The 18,670-nt window shown below is 45.7% G+C and overlaps 1 protein-coding gene across 3 annotated transcripts in view; it reads left to right on the top strand.

The window, feature by feature from the left end:
- Masp1 (MBL associated serine protease 1) overlaps positions 1-18,670 on the top strand; it is a 61,490-nt gene that overhangs the window by 37,257 nt on the left and 5,563 nt on the right. For 2 of the 3 annotated variants that reach the window (XM_046462515.2, XM_046462516.2), the window contains 3 exons: positions 1,061-1,198; positions 2,868-2,942; positions 7,519-9,982. In XM_046462515.2, the coding sequence (XP_046318471.1) occupies positions 1,061-1,198; positions 2,868-2,942; positions 7,519-8,402 (1,097 nt within the window). In that variant the 3' untranslated portion in view covers positions 8,403-9,982. Of the gene's footprint in view, positions 1-1,060; positions 1,199-2,867; positions 2,943-7,518; positions 9,983-13,420; positions 13,559-16,141; positions 16,256-16,773; positions 16,960-18,670 lie in introns of those variants that run through there. The other variant, XM_046462517.2, reaches the window with a different exon arrangement.

Consider the following 18,670-nt stretch of genomic DNA (forward strand, 5'->3'; position numbering starts at 1 on the left):
TCTCCTCTCCAGGCTTATGGGCAAAACAAAGAAGATATTCTAGATGGCTACCACCAAACTCCTGCTACACCAGTCTCCTTTCCATCTGTCAAACTCTATGATTCCTCTAGGATTCTTCAACTTTGGCATGGGTTGTTATGTCAAATATGAAGATTTCCTAAGAAATGAGCAGCATTGTTTAAAGGATCCCCTAAGAAGACGTTGATGAATTGGGCCCTTAGCCTCTGATGTGGCCATGAAGAGGTGCCCTGAATCTGAGCTGACTCATGCTGAGATCCCTCAGGGCCAGCAATTCCCCTAAGACCTGGCAGGACTGAGGAGCTCCCCAAAGACCATCTCTGAGGAGCAGGCATCTTTGGTCATGTCTTATGCTGTGACTACAACCAGCCCCAATATCTAGCTACCAAAAACTGGAGAAAATTGGAGACTAAGACTTGATTCACCCATGACCCTCTTCTGCCTTCTGTGGTGGAGCAAGCTGCCTGTAGAGAGCCAGCAGGGTGGGGCCGTGTACTCATGCAGGAACTGGGTTTTTTATTTGTTTGGATTTGTTTCTTTTTTTTGGTGTGTGCGTGTGTGCCAAGCTCTAATATGAGCAAATTAACTGATCTTAGTCAGCCTGTGGTTGGGACTGGAAGAATGGAAGATTCTTTGGTTCAGATCAGCCAGAATTTTCAAACTGAGCATGGGCTTCATGCTTGGGCAGAAGTAGCAGAAAGGATTTCACAATAGAACTAGAAGTCGGGGAAAGAGGTTATGGTAGGGAAGAGACTTGGATCTCCTTAAATCTCAGCAGAGTTGTCTCTACTCTGAAATTGACACTGGGCCAGGTGAGTTGATCATAGAGTAATGTCATGATGGAAAGACCCCAAAAGCAAGGGCACTGGGAGCTGCAGAGGCTGGACCCTGTACAATTCCAGGGGCATCCTTGACTTATAACTTTGCTTTCTGGAGTTGTGCTCATTGCATAACCTGCACATCTGTAGAAGAAAAAATCCAACAGATGGTAACAAGAGGAAGAGCAAAAGATAGTTAAGAGGTCTCACTGCTTCTCTCTTAGTTGTAGACTGTGGAGCCCCAGCTGAGCTGGAACATGGACTGGTCACCTTCTTCACAAGGAACAACCTCACCACATACAAATCTGAGATCAGATACTCCTGCCATCAGCCCTATTACAAGATGCTTCACAACATCACAGGTGAGCGCTCCATACTCTCCCCCTCCCACCTCACCCTCTCTGGGCCTCTGGATAGGCTGGGAGCTGAAATCACTCTGTAAGGAACAACTGCTCATAGGTATGGGGTGCTCAATAATGCAAAAATTGTCCTCTCACACATCACCTCATCTGATACTCATGCATGAACTCATATTATTTTGTCCATTTTAAGATGCAGAGACTGAGTCTCAGGACCAATACCCTGTCCTTTTCTTTCTTTTTTTTTTATCCTCTCATTTTAATCTAGCCCAGATTCTACCAATGAGCATAGATCTTTTAGGAGCATAAAGGAGTCAGATAGAACACAGCAAAGGGAAGATTTGAGAACCTAACGAAAGCCTGGAATGTCCCAAAATGAATTGCTACATGTTGCCTGAGGCTGAGTTGAGGTTTCCAGAAAATGCCCTGTGTCTCCACTTCAGCCAGTCTCTGCCTTGGTTTCTGGCTGATAACATATGACCAAACTAGAGCCATTTGGCAAGCCTACTAGGAATCTTCCTTCAAAGACCCGTTCTTATTTTATGCACAGGGTCCAGGTGGAGTGGGGAATGGGGAGCAGATCCATCTGTCTCCCAAGGTAGCCCAGTGTATGCCCTGACCAAGACTCCAACACAGTTGGAGCTGTTCCAGTCCAGGTCTCATCCATACCACCTGCCAGGCTCCTGGCTACCCCAGAGGTCAGACAGAAGCTCACAGGCCAAAGGGTGAAGGACCACCAGTGGCCAGTACACTGGTCACAGTGAAGGTTTGGGAAGAGACATATGTGGTGATATGTCCCACCTTACCCTAGAATGAGTCTTTGAAGCATACCAACACCCTCATGCATAGTCACAGTCCTAGCAGAAAAGAGAACCTCTCAGAGATGGAAAGGCCCATCTCTGCCTCTATGGAAAATGAGCACTAAGAAAACTCTCGCTGGTCATGGTGGCACATGCCTCTAATCCCAGTGGCTCAGGAGGCTGAGACAGGAGGATCATGAGTTCAAAGCCAGCCTCAGCAAAAGTGAGACACTGAGCAACTCAGTGAGACCCTGTCTCTAAATAAAATACATAAAAAGGCTGGGGATGTGGCTCAGGGGTAGAGTACTCTCTGAATTCAATCCCCAGTACCAAGAATAAAGAAAAGAAAACTCTCCTAATTTCTCTAAGTCTCCAAGAACTCACTTTTCAACAAGGAACAGTGATACAGCTCACAGAGCTATTGTGAGACTCAAATGAGAAGGTGGACAGAAATGTGGCTTATTAAAGGGTTTAAGTACTGAGAGGCATGTGTGCTGTAGAGAGCTGTGTGAACCAAAGTCTCTGTGATTAATGAGAGGGAGAAAACTGCCAAGGGATGGACAGCCCAGGGCAAGCAGCCTCAAACCAGCAGGAGTCAGATTGCACAGAGCGCTGGACACCACGAAGAGTGTGGTATTTATTTTTGAGGACAGTGAGGATCCACTGGTAATTGAACTGTGGTTAGATTCCCATTTTAGAAAGATCCTGCAAGTTGCAAAGAGGATGGGCTCATGGAAAATGATATCAGAGAGGCCATTTGAAAGAATTTTTACAATAATCCACATTAAAGGAATTAAAAATCCAAACCTATTTTCCATGTGCTACACATCAATCATTTTCTTTCTCTTCTCCACCCTTTTTCACTCATGTAGGAATGTATACCTGCTCTGCCCAAGGGGTCTGGACAAATGAATTACTGGGAAGAAGCCTGCCCACCTGCCTTCCAGGTACCTTACCCTCCAAGTCTTCTGTCTCGAAGTCTCCCGTTCAAGGCCCTAGAGCCCCAGGTGCTCTGGCTGTTAGCAGATGCTGAAAGGGAAGATGCTTTGATTTTTTTTTTAAGAGATGTCTTCAGAAGGTTGAAGGTCAGAGAAGCCTAGTCTCACACCTTCTCAAACTAACTAGACTCTATATTCAGCCTGTTCTGCTGTGCAGGAACCCCCTGTTGCCTTTCTGTCCAATTCCACTCCCTTTCCACCAGATTTTTTCATCCAACACAATTTGTGTATGTGCCCCTCTTGTTGTGCCAGAGAAATCAAGAGAGCATGCACCCTGTCCTCGAGCACTCACCAGGCTCCAATAAGAAACAACTGTAGGACAGAGGAAGATGTTCTTACAAAGAATAATGCATGCAAGTCTTTTTGATCTCTGCCTTCCCTGTGTTTTATCTGCAGACCCCACTTTAAAATGGAAAGAGAAGTTGGTGGTAGCAGGAAGTGTCACTGTGCATATAGTTTGGGGGGATATTTTCTTTAGCGCTAAAAGTATGGATGATTTACATTTTAAGCAATGTTCATATTTAAATAAACTTTAGAAATCATAGCCCCAAAATACACACAGGAGGGTTAAACAAATAACTCACAAAAATTAAATTTAATATTTACAACACAGTAATTTATACATATTTAATTTTTTTAAAAAATCAAGTATAGCACTAATTAAATGATACATCATTCCAGGTAGCATTAAAAAATTGAAAATTAATTATCCTTCTCTGATTCCATATGCACATTTGCATGAACAGCAGGAGCTATTGTGAGACTCAAATGAAAAGGTGGACAGAAATGTGGCTTATTTTATCCGTAGTATGCTGAAGCTGAGTAGCCTTTGTATTTCACTGAATTACAGCTTTGGGTAAACTAAGAGTATAAGGGAAATGGCACACATTCACTCGGTGGGCTTCTAGATGTTAGGTTAGATGTTAAATGGAAGGCCCAGGAGTTCTCTACCATTGATTCTTATGAAGTGAAGAACATATTTACATTTGAGAGTCAGTTTTCAGCCATCACAGGTGCCATGGGATCCCAGAGAAAGAGGAATTGACTACACTTTATAATGAGAGGTGAGCACCAGGAAGGAAGACTTCACATAAGAGGTCTCATGCCTAAGAAAGAACCTGTGAAGAGGGAAAGAAAGAAAGGTCATCTTGGTCCCATTATGCTCTCCCACTCACCTCAGTTTGGCTTGGCCATGAACATACTCAAGGACTCCAGGTGGTGAAGCTTCAGAGAAGAGGAGAATAGTGGAGATGTGGTAAACTAGAGGTTCAGTTTTCTCTTTTGCTAAAAAACTAATGTCAGACAAAGGAAACCAGGGGTGATTTCATCCTGGGAGGCCATGTTGCAACACTCAGAAGGGAAATGCACTGGGCTAGGAGTCACAGGCCTGGGTGGTACGCCGGTGCTGCTGCTTCCTAACTATCATCCTTAGTAAGTAATCTCGCCTCTCTAGGAATGGATTCCACACCTCAGAAGTAAGGGAGCCACACATTCTTTGAGATACACCACATTCTATGGCTCGTAATGGTTATTACTCTTTATGTTTATACAAAGGATCTGGGATACGATGAGTCATGAAATTCTCTTAACACCTAGAGTTGGCCAAACTACCATGTACCATTGGATCAGGCTGGAAATTTCCAAATTCTTTCGTCTCAAAATACTGAGACATGGAACTGAGATGCAAACCAGGAGGGAAAGAAAGCCATTTTATCTAGCACCATAACCTTTCAGGGGGGCCTACTAAGCAAATACGAGCTGCCCCTTTGCTTTTCAGATAAAACTTAGAAAAGTGAGGATCATAGTGGTATAATGATTTGTGCAAGGTTTCCTCCAGAGACTTAGGAGCAGAACTGGAGGATGATCCTGAAATTTTTTATGTCAACACAAGTATTTTAGTTGGCTTTTTTGCTGCTCTGACTGAAAGACCCAACCAGAACAACTGTAGAGGAGGAAAAGTTTATTTGAGGTCTCACAGGTTCAGAGGTCTTAGTCCATAGAAAGCTGGTTCCATTCCTTGGGGCTTGAGGTGAGGCAGGACATCATGGTGGAAGAGTGTGGCAGAGGGAAGCAGCTCATCTGATGATCAGAAAGCAGAGACTTCACTCACCAGATATAAATATATACCTCAAAGCCATAACCCCAATGCCCCACATCCTCCAGCCACATCCCACTTGCCTCCAGGTACCACTAAGTTAATTCCATCAGGGATTAATTCACTGATTAGGTTAAGGCTGTCATAACCCAATCAATTCTCCTTCAAACCTTCTTGCATGGTCTCATACATGAGCTTTACAGGGACACCTCACATCTAAACCATAACAATCAACAATGTTGAGCTCTTTTTGAGTTAGTCATTTTTTATGCCATCCTCATGCACTCAGAGTCCTGGAATGTCACCTTTTTATTCTAAGGGTCCTTCTTCAGTGCTTACCATCCTGTAGCCCAAACCTGGCTTTAGCACACCAAAGCTATACCATTTCAAGAATAGTCCTTTGTCTCAGAAAAGTCTGGGAGGAGAAGGGCAACAGCCAGTAATGACTGCATTTCAGCTGGGTGCAGCGGCATGCCCTATAGTTCCAGTGACTCACAGGTTTTTAAGGCAGGAGTATTGCTTAAGCCCAGGAGTCTGGGGCCAGCCTGGGCAATATGGCAAGGCCCCATCTTAAAAAAAAAATCAAGAATGACCCCATTTCAATGAGCTCTTTCAAAGACTTGTTGTATCATTCAACCTCATGAAAAGACAAGGGCATATCAAGGAGGAAAAAGAAGCTGGAGTCAGGAGTAATGGGTTCTACTTCTTTCTCTACCACCAATGATTTTGAGTATATTATTGGCCTTTTCTAACCCTCTATTTTTCCATCTGTAAATTAGCTACCCTCAGAGGTTGCTCTGTTCTGACCTTCTATGACCTGGGGTTTGCCTCTTTGGAGGAAGGTACCATTCAGTGCTGGCCAGGGGCTTTGTAGTGACCATGAATTGAGCTACAGAGGTGTGCCTTACCAGATGAGGATCTTTCAGTGCTAAGAGAATTGTTACACAGGCCAGGCGTAGACCTGCCTTGAGATATCACCTTGTAGGCTGCAGCTTCCAATGGGAGGCTAACCTTGAAAGGCCAGGTCACAGAGAGTTACAAAGCCCCATCCACATCTGACCTGGGGTGAATGTCAGAGTGCTCCAGCATCAAACAAGAAGCATTTGTTGTCAGCATCCAAATAACATTAGGCTGTTGAAAACCCTCCCTCCCAAAGTCACCAAGATACAAGAAAACTCAAATGTCCCTTGGTCTCTGAAGGATTGTTGAGAATATCCAGGGCCAAGGAGTATAGTCTGGCCATTTACAACCATAAGGGGACCTTCACACACCAGACCTACCTCCCAGACAAAAGCACCCTGTCCTTGTGTGCTTGTTCTTAGCCAGTGGGAGGGCTAGTTCTGAAGACCCACTGCTCATGAGCCAGAGGCATTTGGCTGCAGGAGTCCGGTGGTGCATGTGCATGCTCGGGGTACAACTCAGTGGAATGAAGTTTGCTCAGACCTTTCTCCTTCCCTTGAAGGTACTACAGGGCTCCTGGGTGCAATGATGTGTGGTCCAAATAGGGCCCATGCATCATTGTTTGTGGATTATGCCACCTTTCCCCTACATACTATGTTCTGAGACTTAATACACAGGCATCAATGAGTCCTTTAGCCAGATGAGAAAAGGTTTGAGGGTCTACAACTAGGGTCTTAATATGTAAACTGTCTTAAGAATCCATTTAAGACCCTACTATCCAACTTGATAACTATGTCCTCTTGGGATAGTCTCTTAACTGTCTTCATCCATAAACTGGGGGTAGACAGGGAAAATGAAATAAAAATCAAAGGAATTTGGAATTTGAAAATTCTTGAAGATCATCTTGACCAACTGTTTCATTTGGCGAGTCAAAAACTGAAATTAAGAGAGAAAACGTTCTGATTCAAAGTAGCATGGAAATAGAAAGGCCAGGTAAAGGCTCCAAGCATCTTGGTACCCAGTCCAATAACTGTTAGAGCTTGCTAGATTGTCTTTTATAATACTTCCATTTCTCTGTGCCCATGAAGATGGAGAGAAAACTTGTAGAAGTTCTTCAAGTGCCCACAGTATGAACAACTTCTGGGATATGAAATACCTTTTTAGGGAAGAAAGGGGATAAGTGGATACTGCTAGGGATAGTCCTGGCTAAAGATGGTCCAGGCCAAAAGTAGTCATAGCCAGAGGTGGTAATTCAAGAGAGAGATGGCCCAAGCATGAAATGATCTGGTCCAGAGAAGGTTCCAACTTCTGGGTTGTCATCTCTATGGGAGATGGGCCATCCTATAGAGACCTAGATACAAACTGTCCCAGGACAGAGCTCTCCCAGGTTAACATGACTCAGGCAGGTTAGGGTGCCACGGTGGCATAATCCACAATGGGTAAGATATGAATTTTTCTTAGTGGCTCTTTTCAAATGGTAGTCCTAACCAGTCTTTGTCTCTTGTCCCCACTCCCTCCTTCTCCTTATAGTGTGTGGCCAGCCCTCCCGCTCCCTGCCAAATCTGGTCAAGCGGATCATTGGAGGCCGGAATGCTGAGCCTGGCCTCTTTCCATGGCAGGCTCTGATAGTGGTAGAGGACACCTCAAGGGTACCAAATGACAAGTGGTTCGGGAGTGGAGCACTACTCTCTGAGTCTTGGATTCTCACGGCCGCTCACGTGCTGCGTTCACAGCGCAGAGACAACACAGTGATACCGGTCTCTAAGGAGCATGTCACTGTCTACTTGGGCCTGCATGACGTTCGGGACAAATCAGGAGCTGTCAATAGCTCAGCTTCCAGAGTGGTGCTCCACCCAGACTTCAACATCCAGAACTACAATCATGACATAGCTCTGGTGCAGCTGCAGGAGCCTGTACCCCTGGGACCCCACGTCATGCCTATCTGCTTGCCAAGGCCTGAGCCTGAAGGCCCAGTCCCCCACATGCTTGGCCTGGTGGCCGGCTGGGGCATTTCCAATCCCAATGTGACAGTGGATGAGATCATCAGCAGTGGCACGCGAACCTTGTCCGATGTCCTTCAGTACGTCAAGTTACCCGTGGTGCCGCATGCTGAGTGCAAAGCCAGCTATGAGTCCCGCTCAGGCAACTACAGCGTCACAGAGAACATGTTCTGTGCTGGCTACTATGAAGGTGGCAAGGACACATGCCTTGGAGATAGTGGCGGGGCCTTTGTTATCCTTGATGACTTGAGCCAGCACTGGGTGGCCCAAGGCCTTGTATCCTGGGGAGGCCCTGAAGAATGTGGTAGCAAGCAGGTATATGGAGTCTACACAAAGGTCTCCAACTATGTGGACTGGCTGTGGGAGCAGATGGGCTCCTCACAAGGTTTGGGAGAGCTCCAGGTGGAGCGGTGAGCTGACTTACTTCCTCAGGGTCTGTCTACCCTGCCCCAGCTCAAGTGAGACTACACCACACACCTCCAACAGCACACTCCATGTTACTTAACAGACCAAATAGAATGGAACACAGTGACCTACTGGGGCACTCATCCTCCTAAGATGGACCCCAGGACCCTGAGAGGCAGCAGTGTTGTATAAGGAAAAGGTTCTAGGCAAGAGACCAGGGTCCACGACCATGGTCAATTCCATTCCCCTCACTGGCCTTCACTCTTTCCAGCAATACAATGGGAAAGCTGGACCAGAAGACCTCTAGGCCAATCTAGCACTCCTCTCTGGCAAGCTTTATACCATGGCCTTTATTCACTCCTAACTATATATCAAACCTATTGGGCCCACTGTTGGTATATTTGAGCTTGATTATTAGGAAATGATTCCTTGCATTGAACTTAACTCTGCATTCATATTTTGACCCAGCTCTGCACTCTGGGCCTATATCAAATCCACTCCCTCCTCTAGGAGAAAACCATTCAGGTTTGGGGGATAGAGATCATAAACCTGGGGGCCTTCCTCTCTAGTAAAATAACTTGGAGCACTTTTGCTCCTAGGATTCCTCTTCAACCTTCTTCCAGTCCAAGCTTCATCCTTTATATTCCCTATTAAAGAAATGTCAAGGACAAAGAGAAAACCTGTGACTGAGGAAGACAATAGCAGTAGGAGGGTCCCCAAGCCCCTTGAATTCCTACTTTCAGCTCAGAACATCACTTGGGCCCACATGCCACTCCTGAATGGCTGACATCCCAGGCTGTCAATATGTACCACTCCAGACAAGTGAGAAGCAACCTTTCATCCCTGAAATGAGTCATCTGAAAAGACTACCTGAGCCCTGAGAGCAAATGTGGAGACTTGGCTGTTACCTGGGGAAAAGATAAGGTGCACACTGTATCCCACTGTGCTTCTGGACAGGAAAATGGAAGAAAGGGTGAACTCAGGACTCTAAGATTCACCTATGTCCTGCTCTATAGCCATGGGACCTAGCTCAACAGAGAATTACCCAGCAGGATATTCAGAGAGATCCAGTCCTGTGCTTTCTGGGAACCAGAGATCAAGGGAAGCAGAGACTCATTGGTGACAGTGAAAAGAGGGGAGAGCCATGAATGCTGGTTTCTAGCCCTGTCTCTGTCTCCAACTGGCACTGGCTATAAATCCTTTGACAAATCATTTTCCCGTTGAGCCTCAGTTCCCCTATCTGCAAGGGAAGTCATAAGAGCCCCTTAGGGTTTTTCCATCTCTTGCATTCAGCACTTCTCTGATTGCCAGAAGCCTGTCTCTGGCTGTCACAGGCTGATTGTGCCCCCTCAGAGCTCTTTTCCCTGGGAATCTTCATCAGACAAATGCAGCCAGAGAACAATTGGGAAATGTTCACTTTCCTAGTCAGTTCATAAAAACACACTCCTATACCTATGAATGGTGCATGTAGAGAATGCTGTATTTTGTATATTTAATATCACATGCTTTGCTACTCTGTAAGGGGCCTCTGCACTCTGTCTCAGCTGTCAGGGGTCCAAAGTGGAAATAAACCCTCTGTGGATAACCAATAGCCTTAGTTTGGGAGTTTTGTTAATGTTGTTGAAGTGTGACCATTTGTTTTGATTTTTTAAATTGGCCCCCTCATTAAACCAAAATTTCCCCTGTTACAGGAAAAACAAAACAAAACAAAACACTTATGGCATCTGGGCATCACCCAAGAAGAAGTGTCAAAGAGAGGACTTTGTTATTGATATGTTCCCTTCTCAGAGGGTGCACGCTCCTCCATTTAAGTGCCTGTCATTTGAGTCCTTGGCTTCAAAGAGCTCACACTAGCGCGGGAGACAAAGTTGTGTTTATCTAAGTATTAAACAGGCAAAAGGAGGTGGACATATAAGAGAAATTGCTATTTAAATATCATGGGAACTTAATTAAAGGAAGATGTGATTTCATACAGCTAGAGGGGATCAGAATGGCTTTGCAGAAACTTCAAAGATGTACTTGGTGATGGGCAGGAAGAGGCAGAGTCGGCAATGTTATTAACCCAGGAAAGTGAGCCACATTTGGAGTGGAAGCAGTGTGCATCGAAGGAGTTGAAAGAATCTAAAAGCTGTACTCTGCACTCTGTCCTGTGACAAGGGATTTTCTAAGTTTGAAGTCTATCAATCAGAATCATGGGGTAGGGGTGCTTGTTATGAATGTAGATTGCTGGGTCTCACCCACTGAAAATTGAGAATTTGGCAGGTCTGAGAGCAGGTGGTGTGATGTGGAAAGTGGAGGGAAAGGGACTGAGCTAGGGAGAGTGGCTGGGAAACTACTGAGACTATCCTGGCAAGAGATGGGGAGAACCCACCAAACCAAGGAGCTGTGGCAGTGCAAACATGAGGTCAGAAGTTTAAATCCATTTAGGTTGTAATCCCAGTAAAGGTTGGCCTTAGGCATCTCTTGAGATTGTGCAAGCTTTAGGGTGCAGGGGTTGATATGAGTCAACCTGAGAGTGAGGGCTCTCCAGGGGACACACACGTCTTGCCTTTGTTTGGGGTTTGTATCATTTATTTTTGTGTCATGCTTTTTACACTATTGAGAACTAAAAGAATCCTAAATTAGACTTCATGCTTCGTATGTTGCTGGTTTCAAGGACTATCATATCCGGTGTTCTATTACATTTCAGATTCTTGTTTTCTTCTAGATGTTTGGAATTTATATTGTGACATACCGAGATGCTGAGGTTCTATGGAGAATATTGGGACATGGATGGGGACGAGGCATTGGGCTGCTTCTCCTAGTGATTCAACACCAACTTAGGGACTGACTTGATATGGGGGTAGAAGAAAAGGGAGGCAACAGAAATGTGGTTGTTGCAGACATTCACAGAGGTCTGGCTAACAAGAGGAGAAAGTTCATGAAAGCTGGTGAACAGGGCTTAGCATCTTTAACTTTGAAGAGTTTAAGTAGGCAGTAAAGAATAGTGAGTTCCAGAGAAAGAGGGCAGATTTAAAGACACTGAGATGAAATTCATTAGCATTTAGGTAGAATATGGCAGAGGGGTGGATTTTCATCTATTGGAAATGTGCAGAAAACAAAAAGGAGCCTAAGGGCTCAACAAGGCAAATACCAGCAGAGAGATCATGAAGAGACGCCCCTAGAAAGAAACAGAGCAAAAGAAAGGACCAAAAAAAAAGTAGGGAGGGAGAAAAGAGAAAAGAAAAAAGAAAGAGGGGGGAAACAAAACAAGAAGAAAAGTATTCAGAAGCCAGGGACAGGAAATCGTCAAGAAGGGTGAAGAGCTCAAGGGCATGCATTACAGCTGAGGGTCCAGGAGAAGGCCCTGGGGTGGATGTTCCCCAGCACAGGCCCAAGTCTCAGTGGCCATCTCAGGGAGGACAGAGAACAGGACCCCCAGTTGCATTATGTCTTTCTCTCATTGTCCCTCCACCCAGGGTGTTTCCCTCCTCCGTTCCTCTAGACTCTTCACTGGCTCTAAGAAGAGCTTCTACGTACAGTAAAAATTATGCACTCAGTCCCCCAGGTTTTGATTCCCTATAGCCTACACGTTTTTGTGTGTTTGTTTGCTTTTGTTTTTGTTTTTATTCTTACCACAATCCCTACCTCTGCAAATGAAAAGTCTCTTTCTTAGACATTGGTTTAGGCTTTGCTCTTTCAAAAGCCAAAGCCTATCCATTCTTCCCCTAATGTGATGGGTATCCCAGCTTCAGTGGTTGGGGAATCACAGGACAAGGAGAATTAATGCCTAGTAGGAAGAATACATCAGATAAAATTTAAGTCTGTGTAGTATGGGGCACTTCCTTCTTCTGAATCCAACTCCAAAGGAGAGGGAAGACTGAGCATCCACCCCTCTGTGCAGAAGCTTGACTATGGAAGGGAAAAGAAGAGGCTGTGGCACGAGAGAGAAGCAGGGAAATGGAAGTTGGTTTTTAGGATGAAAATGCTTGACCATGTTTTAGAGGCAGAGGAGAAGCAGAGATGGAAAATACAGGAGCTGGGCCAGGTCCCTGAGAGTTAAGTGAGGAGATCCAGAGCACAGGATTGGTTATGAAGAGAAGAAAAGTTGACAGGAGGAGGATGTGGGGAGGAGGACAACCGAGGAGCTCCCACCCAATGGACTCCTGAGCATCCGGTAGGAAGGGGGACAGGACTTCCATTGAGGTGGCTGAACCTAGGCACAGAGAATGACACTGGGAGATGCTGGAGATTCAGTCAAGGTTGCAGCATATTGATCTGTGATTTTTGTCAGGCTGTGATGTACATGGATGTTTGGGAATTCAGGTTAGTGGAAGACAGGGGATGGAGCAGGCAGACACTTCTTGTAGGGCTTCTCTGAGAATAGGCCTCTGCAGTTAGAGCATGAAGTTCCTTTATTAGTCAGAACTTTCATTTCTAAATGACAGAAATGCAATATAAACAGCATAAGAAGAAAAAGAAAGAGTGTATAGGTTCCCATAATGAAGAGGTTCTACCAAACGGTCTCAATATAGTTAGTTCAAAGGGCTCAAAAAATCGGAAGACAGTCTCTCTCTTCTCCCCTAGTCTTCCAGTTCTGCTGTCCTCCAGGTGAATAGCATTACTCAGCGAACTCTTCATGAGAGTATCACCCGAAGGTGTGGGCTTATGGCCAACAGCCAAGCAACCCCTGTAGAAAATGACTTTCTCTTTTTCTAGTATGTTTAGCAAAATTTTCAAGCTAGGCTTTCATTGGCTTGGCCAAGGTCACATCCCATCTCTAAGCAATTGCTGTGATCAAGAGATCCAGGGTTTTGATCAGTCACAATTCTCTTCCCTGAAACCAGAGGTGAAGTCAGTCCAACTTAGGCTACATAGACCAAAAAATGGACCCTGAAGAAAACTCATGGTACCATTATCAGAGTGGGCCACAGATGTTGGTTCATCAAAACTAACAGGTGTTCCTAAAAGGGTGATAAACTGGTAACCCTGGAAATGGGCAAGATGGAGCCCAGAGTATGATCTGTCCCTTCCTCCCTTGGCTGCAGTGTGTGGTCTTCCCAAGTTCTCCCAGACGCTGATGGCCAGGATCTTCAATGGACGCCCAGCCCAGAAGGGCACCGCTCCCTGGATTGCCATGCTGTCTCACCCAAATGGGCAGCCCTTCTGTGGGGGCACCCTTGTAGGTAAGGAGGAGGTGGAAGGGGTGAAGGACTCAGGACTGGTGGCAGAGTGAGGGCTACCTGATCCTGTTCCTGAAGGCAGACCAAGGTCTCTTTGTTCAGAATCGCTGTCTGTAGCAGTATACTGTGGTAGAAGGAACTCTTAACTGGAACCAGGAGACATGTGTTCCAATTCTTTGAGATGCCAAACACCTCCTAAATCCTCATCAGTCTCTGGCCTCAAGAAGGACCACATCAGGGAATCAGACTCTCAAACATAAATTACAATACAAGGCAATTACCTTGGATCAAAGGGAGGCTGTGACAGGGTTGTACGATTAGGAAGAACCAGGAAACTTACCCTCAGACAGTCAGGGAAGGTAGATTTGCAAAGTCCTCGAATGCCACATTTAGAGATTTACATCAGATCCTGGGCACTACTGCAAATTCATAAGCATGTTCTGGAAAGTTCTGTCTAGGGGCAATCTAGACCAAAAGGAGGGAATCTAAAAGCAAGAAATTCAGTGTGGTAACTATTTGCAATAGTGGGGAGAGAAGTTATAAGCCTCAAAGTAAGAAGTAAGGGCACAAGGGATGGAAATGAGGGGGGCTGGTTAAAAAGCATTGGAAGAGAAGATTGACAGCTTTGTAAAGAGTTAAATGTGGGTGGGAGTGGGGGCAAGGTGGGGAAGGAACAGCTGATGGCTCTCCCTGCTGCATTTTTGCCTGGATGTAGATGATTTCAAGTATTTCAAGTTCATTCATGTTCTTACCTCCAGGAATGGGTGAATTGGCAAATGGGATATGTGAAGTCCCCACTCTAATTCCCATGAGAGCAAAGATGAAGGATCCCACTCAGTGGAGCCTCAATGGGACAGGAAGAATGAGCAAAGGTGTCAAAGAAAGGAAGAAATAAAGCCAGCTGTGGCTGAGGGCCATCCAGTGGGGAGCAGGGCTGGGGAGAAGACCAAGAAAGATGAAGAAAGGGAGATAAACAGAGGGAGCCGGTCAGCAGCAGAAAGGACTAAGAGACAGAAAGAGACCAATAAGAGAGACCTAGGAAATAAGAGAAAGGAGACTGAGGGGTGAAAAGAGAAATTAAAAGGCACGATACAACAAGAAGACAGACTGGTAAGATGTGCGATATCTGAGGAAGAGGAGAAATCATGGAAGAAGATAGGAAGGGTGGACCCTCACGTGCAGAGACAGAAGAGAGGAGAGGTGGTGAGGAAGAGTGACAGGCGAGCTGAAGCCAGGCCAGGTGGCTTGTCAGGCAAGTGAAAGAGATGGATGGAGGTGCCCACTGTTTTAAGACTTAAATTCATTGTTTTAAACCTTGAGTTTTAAAATCAACAACGTTCCTGCCTTATTCCCTACAGCTCGTGTTTGAGAGTTGTTTGAAGTTCACTTCTCTACCCTCACCCAAGCCAAGAGCTCCCTCACACCTCACCCTCCCAGAGCTCTCACAAACTAGAATCTCTTTCCTCTGTGCCTAGGTCTTATGGAGTGAAGGAGAGGTAGAAGAGGGCGGGAGAGCCCAGAGGGAGCTAAGGGATGAAGGAAGTGGCAAAGCACAGTCTTGATGCCCACAGGGAGGCTGGGCAGAGGGATTGACAGAGCTGGAGGGTGAGGCCATGCAGACGGGCCAGTGCACAGTGCTGGGCTCATCTAAATAGCCCAGATCCCCTTTCTGAGGCAGGCTCCCCTAAACTGGGTATTTTAGCCAACCTTACCTACCTGCAAAGTCAACCCAACAGCTCCTGACCATGGGTGGGGTCAAGATCAATTAGAGGTGAAAGAGGGTAGCCTTGTGATGGTCTATGTAGAGCCAGGGGCCAGAGCACACAGCTACTTCTGAGAGGGCCAGAGGAGTTTGGGATTTGCTCCAGAAAAGCACCTCTCCCTTGACTTTGAACCCTAACCTAATATCCCTGACTCTTACCCCCTAAGACTCAGAGCCTTTTTTTTTTCTTGGCTCATCCAGGATATACCTCAGAGTTCAGCTACTTATGTACTTGTCATCTGTCCCACCTAAAGGATAGCCTGGCCCTATATTAAACAAAGTTGAGGAATATATCTGCCCAGGAGAAGAAGATAGCCAAGACATAAGACATATACTTGGCTGCTAGCTACTGATCATTCTACTCAAACTGTAATGAGCCCATGAATTATTTGGGGATCATGCTCAAGTGCAGGCTTTGATTTGGTTTTCATTTCAAAGGAGTTTCCAGGTGAGGCTGATGCTGCTGGTCCAGGGACCACACTTTGAGAAGTAAGGCCAGAGAGGTAGCCAGTGAGCACAAGTTGTTGTGGGCCCACCTTCGGCTGTTTTTCACCCCCATCATAGGTTTCAGGGAACCCTGAAACTCTCTTTAAAACATTCAGTCCTGGTGTGATTTGAGACAGGCCGTTGAAATCAAGTTTTACACCTCATCTTCCACTTAGTATCAAGTAAGTGTCTGAGACCGAGAGATGCAACAAAGAGGGGTTTGGCCTTTGTAAGGTCTGAAGGGGTGCCCTGGAACAGTCTCAAGTCCCTTAACTCAAGACACTGGGAGGCAGGACAGGGTGGTGAAGGACATGGTGTTTGTGTGTTCTGTTCTCCAGGCTCCAACTGGATTGTGACTGCTGCTCACTGCCTCCACCAATACCTCGATTCAGACGACTTGACCCTGGATGACTCATACTTGCTGAGCCCTTCTGACTTTATGATCATTATGGGTGAGTGAGGTGCAAATGAGAAGTGGTTCTTGGAACAGGGTTCTGCTCTTGCCATTTTTCAAGGCTTTCCTGTATAAGATCAATAGCTGATTCAATTCAGGTATACACTCTGCCAGGATTGAATGACACATTGTCATGAATACCTAGCTCCTGCCCACAAGGAGCTACCGTATAACAGAGGAACAAGATACAAATGCAGGGCCATCTGACCCAAGGTAGGAAGCAGCTCATTTGGTAGTAGAGGGACAGGTGAAGGGCCACGGGAGTTCATAAGGGAAAGATTTCTAACTGAAGTGTCTGAGAGGCTTCATGGAGGAGGCAACGTGTGACCGAGGCACTGGGAGGAGAGGATATTGGACTGTGGCAAGAGGCATAAGAAAAGTTCACTAAGGCAATGGGTGGGTGAAGGGCAAGGAAAAGGTTAAGTCTGGAAGCAGGCCCTGGATGGCACCAGACGTGACAAGGTGGGACCTTATCCTCCATTATCCTCATGCCTCGCATGTCTTCCTCTTGCACAGGCAAGCACTGGAGGCTCCGGTCTGATGAAAACGAACAGCATCTCGGTGTCAAACATTTCATCCTCCATCCGCTGTATCAACCCCACACTTTTGAGAACGATGTGGCTCTGGTGGAGCTGCTGGAAAGCCCAATACTGAATGACTTCGTGATGCCCATATGTCTGCCTGAGGAGCCCCCGAAGGAAGGTACCTTCCCCAAACCCCGATCCCACCTCCGCAGCGCAGCTGGGATCTGAGCAGGGAGTTCTCCAGTCTTGAGGAGGCTCTGGTGCCAATTGAGTCAGCCAATGGTGGCTACATAATCCCCTGGATGCCTGCCCTAAAGCTGCAAAGTCAGAACTAGTTTGGAGGTAGTGGTAGGCACATAGTGAACAGGCAGGCCCACTGATCCAGACAGGAAAACAAAATCCAGACTAGTGATGGCTACAGAGAGAATTTATGATAGGGTATTAGCAGAATAAATAAGTAAAAGGGAAAAGCTGACTATCAACAGGAAGAAACCTCTACCTCTAGGTCTTGGGGAACAAAAGGAAGAGGCTGGAATTATAGAACCAAGAGGCTTGGAAAGGGGCCCTTTGGAGCTAGAACTTAGACTTCCACAGAAGAGGCTGATGTGTTAAGGAAAATAGTTGAAACCAATTGCCACCAGTAGAGTGAGAAGCCATTAAGGAAATCCTCCAATCTCCCTGAAAATGCCTCCTATGTTCAGGACGCCAGCCAGACAAGCAGAACTGCCATTTCAGAGTCTCACTCCTAGTACCACAAAGCAGAGCATAGACAGGTAAGGCTGAAGCCAAGGCACAATAGCTTAATAGCCAGCACAGAGTCAAATCCCATTGCTTGCATTCCCAGTTAGGTGATCAAAGGAAAGTACTTGGTCTCATTAAACCCCGTCCACTTACTTCTAAACTGGAGACAATACCCCTTGGGGTGATTGTGATATTTAAATAGGTAATATAAGTGAGATAATATAAATCCAACATAGAATAAGAGACCAGCTCATGCCGGTTGACTTCCTTTTCATTCTAAATTCAGTGGTACCATATCATAATTCACTCCTTTTCACTCCTTTAGCTCAAAGCTGCTAAAAATTTTGCTAAGATAGAATCTGAGAAGTACTTATGGGAAGTGAGCTGACAGAAAAGACACAGAGTCCGCTGACTTTAACTATTTGGGTGCTGTGTACTCACCACATGCCAGCTGGTTTGTATCTCTTCACTTACTACTCATGAAAGCCTTGCACGCTGGTATGATAGCCCCATATTATAGATTAGAAAATGGAGGCTCGGCAAAGTAAAGTAATTCATCCAACATACAGTCTATAAAAAGCAGATCTGAAGCTAGTGTCCAGGTTTTCTGACTTTAAGCCCAGTGCTATTTTCATTATCCAGGCTCTTTCTCAAGTAAGATTACAGTTGCTCTGTTAGCATTCAATCCATTTTCACATTGTCCCCAGATTTGCCAACTTCATAGCTTCAGAGCTAGAAAATATTTAGAGAATGCCAAGTCTAGCTTCATCATTTTATGGATAAGGAGACTGAGGCTTAGAAGGAGAGAAGAACACGTAAGTCTTCCTAAAGGTAGCATAGCCTATTGTTGGCTAGGCTGGGCTTTTTATTTATTTATAATAATTTCTTGAGCATCTACTACATGCTGACATTCTTAGAGGCCAGGGGACAAGATGAATGAGATTACTGCTCTTGTAGAGCCTATGTTCCATGCTAGTTGCGGGAAGAAGAAAATAGACAAATAAATCAGGTGACATATCATAGAAACAAGTGTCCCCTGTTCTGTCACAGATCACCTCCAACTCAGCAGCCTTTCCCATCTTCCTCTCCATCTTGCTGCCTTTCTCTGAAGTAGCAAACTCAGCCCTTCCTCTACAGGCAGAGGGTGA

Source organism: Marmota monax, unplaced genomic scaffold (assembly GCF_021218885.2).
Source record: "Marmota monax isolate L192 unplaced genomic scaffold, Marmota_monax_Labrador192_F-V1.1 WCK01_AAM20220418_F8-fsc00100, whole genome shotgun sequence".
Taxonomy (NCBI): Eukaryota; Metazoa; Chordata; class Mammalia; order Rodentia; family Sciuridae; genus Marmota; species Marmota monax.